At 48.1% G+C, this 6227-nt stretch overlaps 1 protein-coding gene across 1 annotated transcript; it reads left to right on the top strand.

Moving 5' to 3' along the window:
• The first annotated feature begins 514 nt into the window (after positions 1-514).
• On the top strand, positions 515-2585 carry MGC127133 (20-beta-hydroxysteroid dehydrogenase-like). The gene is given in 3 exon segments (NM_001035086.2): positions 515-940; positions 1614-1721; positions 1919-2585. Coding segments are annotated over 3 exon segments (861 nt in total). The 5' UTR covers positions 515-651; the 3' UTR covers positions 2383-2585.

Here is a 6227-nt window from a genome sequence, read left to right on the forward strand (position 1 = left end):
CACTCACTGACAGCTGTACCCATGGGCTGATTATGTTCCTATCCCAGGTTTACCAATCAGACACTTACACTGTCGCAAATATCCCTACACAGACAAAAGAAAGGAAAAAGAATCAAAGTATCCCATCAGGTTCTCACTGGGAGGTGGCTGCTAATTCTGTGAAGCATTTTTGCCACCTTGTTGGTGATAGCACAGGAGGCTTCTCTGTCCATGGGATTCCGCAGGCAAGCACACTGGATGGGTAGCCACTCCCCTCTCCAGGGGATCTTCCGAAGCCAGGGATCAAACCCGGGTCTCCAGCACTGCAGGCAGAATCTTTACCGTTTGAGCCACCAGGGAAGCCCAATGCTCCAACATATAATAAAAACTTTAAAGAAAAAAACAGGGCGGTGCCCTGGCTTGACTGAGAATACTGTACACGCGGAAAGAGGTGGAGCCAAAAGTGGTGTTTAGTAACCTTACATAACATTTGATCCCTCCTTAAGCGGGTAGAAGGCAGGGCCTCCTCCTTCTCAAAGTAGTCACTGCACTGGATCCCAGGACACAGTTCTTTGCCTTCTGGAGTGCGGCGGGTCTCCACGTCCCACGCCGCGCCACCCCGTGGGTCTCCAGCCTTGTCAGCTCTAATTCAAAGGGCCCTGCCCACCGGCCATGTCGTCCTCCACCCGCGTAGCGCTGGTCACCGGGGCCAACAAGGGCCTCGGTTTTGCCATCGTGCGCGACCTGTGTCGGCGGTTCCCAGGGGACGTGGTGCTCACGGCGCGGGACGAGGCGCGGGGTCGGGCGGCCGTGCAGCAGCTGCAGGCTGAGGGCCTGAGCCCCCGTTTCCACCAGCTGGACATCACTGACCTTCAGAGCATTCACGCCCTGCGCGACTTCCTGCGCAAGGAGTACGGGGGCCTCGACGTGCTGGTCAACAATGCGGCCATCGCCTTCCAGCGTAAGTGAGTGGGAGCTAGAGGGTTACAGCCTCTGTGCGGGGAGCCTGACGGGGCGGGGCTACTGCCTGAACCTCTGCTGTGGGATCTAGAACCCCCGCCTTAGGCTGGAGGTCACAGGGAGAGCAAGTCCTTCGAGATTACAAGCTTTTCCAGCAAGAAGGCCTTGCAATAGCTTTGATATCAGTGTTAAGGACAATGCCTAGGATTTTTACAATATTGATTTCATTGAACTTTGGACCAGTTGGGTAAATCTTTAACTTGCTTTGAAACCAATAGAAAGTTGTAAAGAGTGGTAGAGTGAGAGATAGTGTGAGCTGTCTTCATTCAGCCTCCCCTGATGATGCCATCGTACACAAATACACGGCATTATCAAACTGTAACCGATTTCTTCCCTGGAGAAGGAAATGGCAACCCACTCCAGTATTCTTGCCTGGAAAATCCCATGGGCAGAGGAGCCTGGAGTGCTGTAGTTCATGGGGTTGCAAAGAATCAGACAGGACTAAGTGACTGAGCACATATCAAACCGCAAAATTCCCACTGGCACAATACTGTTCACTAACTCCACCCACCTCTTAGACTAAAACATTTCACAGGAAAAAATACTGTATCAAGTAAGCATTTTTACCGTATGGCTTATATTTATTTATCCTGTTTTGTTTTTTGCCCTAAAAGTTAGTGATCCCACGCCAACTCCAATTAAGGCAGAAATGACCATGAAAACAAATTTTTTTGGGACCCGGGATATATGCACAGAACTCCTGCCTCTAATGAAACCCCAAGGTGAGTCTGACTGAGCCCAAACTGCAGTGTTTCTGACAAGATCTAGGCCCACCTGCCTCTAATTCCCAGATCCCCTACATCCCATAGGAAATTGATAACTGGCTCTCCAGTGGGAATCAAGTCCAACATCTCAGCAAATTGGGTGTTCATTATTCTCATACATACCTTCCCAGACAATGGTTTGTGTTGCATTTTAGGCAGAGTGGTGAACATGTCTAGCGGATGGGGCTTCAAAGCTCTTGAAAGCTGCAGCCCTGAACTGCAGCAGAAATTGAGAAGTGAGACCATCACGGAGGAGGAGCTGGTGGGGCTCATGAACAAGTTTGTGGAAGACACAAAGAACGGGGTGCACAGGAAGGAGGGCTGGCCAGATAATAATATATATGGAGTGGCGAAAATCGGCATCACAGCCCTGTCCAGAATCCAAGCCAGGAAACTGAGTGAGCAGAGAGGAGGAGACAAGATCCTCTTGAATGCCTGCTGCCCAGGGTGGGTGAGAACCGACATGGGGGGATCCAAAGCCTTCAAAAGCCTAGAAGAAGGAATAGAGACCCCCATGTACTTGGCCCTTCTGCCCTCAGATGCCGAGGGGCCTCATGGACAGTTTGTCCATGAGAAAAAAGTTGCAAAATGGCAATTCTTGCCTGAGTTCTACCCATAGGCCCCACTTGGTTACCTGTCCTGATTAGACTAAGAAAACACAGTGTTCAAAACATCTCCCCATGAAAAAAACCAAACATGCCTACGTCTATGTAAATTTCAAAGCCACTTTGAAATGGCTACTATTCTGTGAGATCTTTTGTGATTTCTTATGTAATCCCAGGGAATAAAAGAAGAATGGACGACAAATAAAGAATAAACATCAATAGATGAATACATGGTTCTTTATAAATGTCTGTTTGTTCCAACTGATTATATGCAGAACCAGTTCAGAAGTCCAATAGACCAAAATGTAGGTCAAGGAAAGTGAGAGTACTACTTGGGGAAAGAATTATCATCAGTGGGGCCAGATGGGAAATACTTTTAGTTTTCAGGTTCAAGTGGTCTCTGTGAGAACTGTTCACCTGCTCTCTTTTACCAAGAAAGTAGCCAGAGACAATATATAAGCCAACAAGCATGCCATATTGGGTCTGCCAGCTTTAGCTGACCAGCCTCTAGTATAACATGGACCACACCGTGAGGGAAAACATCTGCTCTGGTGCCTGTAAACACAAACTCATTGGGGAAAAAAGCAATGTAAATGTGAAATGTGAGGGGGTGCTGGTATGAAAGATAACATCCTACGAGAATCTGAGACAATGGGGAAAACTGAGAATGGGTGGGTATGAGTGGGTATGAGAGATCGCTATCAAATCTCTTCAGCGTGAATGTGTCATTTTTGTGGGATGAGGTGTCAGGAGGTCTACAACATTAGCATGGTTCTGCAAAATACACACAGAAGTGGAACACATAACTAGAGTAACATATGCATAACAGCTGAACCTAGTTGGGAGGACACATGGGTATCCACTATTATGCTTTAAACTTTCTACTTAAAATCTTTCAAGATAAACATCTTGAACCAAAAAAGCCTGGCTCTGCAACTTTCCTGTGTGACCTTGAGCAAAATCCCACATCTGCTGTATCCCCTCAATTGTAAAATGAGAACTGTCAGAGGATTGTGGTACTGTAAAGGTTAACTGTCTGGATATAGCTGACAGTGCTGAAAATACATCAGAAGTGCCAAGTATCTTTTATCATGAGTCCCTGAAAGAGGGGCCCAGCTGCACCCAGGGCAGCTTCCTGCTTCCCTGTCACGGGCTTTGTAGACCGGAACCTAGGGACTGGAGTTGATGAGAAGAGGGACGCAGGGGACCCAAGTCTCAAGTGAAACAAGGGTGCTTTATTTTCAGAAATGCACGTTTATATATCTTCATACAAGGCAGCTTTAGGCAGTAACAAAATAGAGCAAAAACAAAGCCAAGCAAATAACAATCTTAAAAGGGCCAGAAAGCATTCCACATCCTGAGTAAGAGGGGCATAACTGAATAGACTACCTTTAAGTAAAAGGTCACTGAAGGGAGTCACTGAAAGGAATCCAAGCAGGTGCCTTTTCTCATGATCTCAGTCCTGAGAACTGCATGCAGCTCCGCTCATTCCAGTTTTCCAGGAACTGATAAGGAATAGAGTCCTTGAGAAACCGCACACAAAAGAAGAGAATAACATATTGGATCCCTTAAAGCTGAACGTCCCCTGACACTTCCCAACCCCATATCCGGCTCCCCAGGGCCCCAAAGACTGTCTGCCTCTTCACAGAAGCTCCATGTGGTACAGATGCCCCTACTTTCATGGTTAGCTGTCACTGTCCACCTCTGATTGTCAGCCCTGGTAAAGCAACAGCCCCTGAAGACAAAGGCAGGGCCCTTCCCTGAAGAGTCAGGTTGACTTCACAACTGTAGGCCTTCAACTAGTCTGTTATTTTCCTCCTCCCCCCACATCCCACACCATATGACAGCAGAGGATCACCCATGTTTAGATCAAGTCAGCATCACACCTGCTAGTTTGGAAATGGATAGTGGAATCGCAATGATCATATACCCTTAGTTCCAGAAAAACAAAGCCCACGTGATAAACCAGTTGTTAACTACGACCTAAGACAAATCAAAACGTACACATTTTCAACAAACCTAGGGATATGTAACTTTTAAATACAACATTCCTGTCAATGGCCCTGAACACAGTAAAAGTTTCATAAACAACCCTTCTATATGGGACACATTGAATTTCACAGAGTCAGGTAGCCTGCCCACACTGAAAGTCTAATCACAGGACCAAAGTCTTTAACAAGCTGAGTTTCTATCAAGAGAGCAAGCAGAGCTATGTCCTCAGAAGTAGTAGTTGTTGTTTTTCAGTTGCTCACTTGTGTCCAGCTCTTTGCGACCCCATGGACTGCAGCACGCCAGGCTTCCCTGTCCTTCGCCATCTCCTGGAGCTTGCTCAGACTCATGTCCATTGAGTCAGCAATGCCATCCAACCATCTCACCCTCTGTCGTCCCCTTCTCCTCTTGCTTTCAGTCTTTCCCAGCATCAGGGTCTTTTTCAGTGAGTCAGTTCTTCACATCAGGTGGCCAAAGTATTGGAGCTTCAGCTTCCGCATCAGTCCTTCCAATGAATATTCAGGACTGATTTCCTATAGGATGGACTGGTTAGATCTCCTTGTTGCCCAAGGAACTCTCAAGAGTCTTCTCCAACACCACAGTTCAAAGCAGTTACCCTAAGTAATTTCATTGCATCTTAGGAAGAAGCAACCATTCCAATTCTTCGGGTTTGATGGACCCAGAACAAGATAGTAACTGTACTCCTTCCTCTTTTTGGAGACCTACACGTGTATGCATGCAGCACCTCTAATGATTTTTATTCCTCTGCCAGGAATCCCTAGTCCCCTAATGACCATTCACCAAGCAGTTTTGTTTGGAGGACGCTCACCACTCCACCCTGCAAACCACAGTGTATCTCAGAGGTGAATCAAAAGAGGGCTGTGTCCTGGTTTGGCTCAGGATGCTGCACCAGGAAGGGGTGCAGTCAGGAGTGGTCATTAGGAACCTTCTGGAATATCTGGCCCCTCCTAGGAGGGAGGGAAAGGGGTAGGGCCTCCTTCTCAAGTACTCACAGCACTGGACCTGGGAACACTGCTGCTGCTGCTGAGTCGCTTCAGTCGTGTCCGACTCTGTGCGACCCCATAGACGGCAGCCCACCAGGCTCCCCTGTCCCTGGGATTCTCCAGGCAAGAACACTGGAGTGGGTTGCCATTTCCTTCTCCAATGCATGAAAGTGAAAAGTGAAAAGTGAAAGTGAAGTTGCTCAGTCGTGTCCGACTTAGCGACCCCATGGACTGCAGCCTACCAGGCTCCTCCACCCATGGGGTTTTCCAGGCCAGAGTACTGGAGTGGGATGCCATTGCCTTCTCTGGCTGGGAACACAGTCCTTGGCTTTTCTGACTGTGACAGACCCCCCCATCCCATGCTATCCCACCACTGCTGGCCCCCAGCCTGGTCAGCTCTGCTTGAAAAGGCCCTGCACGCCCCGCACCTGGCCATGTTCAACAGGTTCAGTTCATCACCACGTCCTATGTCCATATCCCATAGATGTTCCCAGGGCTTCTGCTTGACCTTGTCAAGTTTCAAGCAGGAGTGGTCTTGACAGCATGTAGCTTCACCTTACAGGCATCTGCGATAAGTGAGCTAAGAGAGGATGTCACTGCCTGTGCTCAGACCCTCCAGGCACCAGTAAATCTGGACACTGACCTCCCCATTGGAGCATTGCTTTCTCTGTTCTCATCCTAGACATCATGGCTATGACAGGCCAACAGGCTGTTTCATGTACTTCTATGGTATAAGCAGTCTTAACCAATCTCACAGAAACTGGTAACTGGCCATCAAATGGAAGTTAGAGGTCCAACAGCCCAGCGAATTGGGTACTCATCATGTTTGTGCGCACCCTTCTAGGCAATGATCTGTATTGTGTTTT

The sequence above is a fragment of the Bos taurus genome, chromosome 1, assembly GCF_002263795.3.
Source record: "Bos taurus isolate L1 Dominette 01449 registration number 42190680 breed Hereford chromosome 1, ARS-UCD2.0, whole genome shotgun sequence".
Classification (NCBI taxonomy): domain Eukaryota; kingdom Metazoa; phylum Chordata; class Mammalia; order Artiodactyla; family Bovidae; genus Bos; species Bos taurus.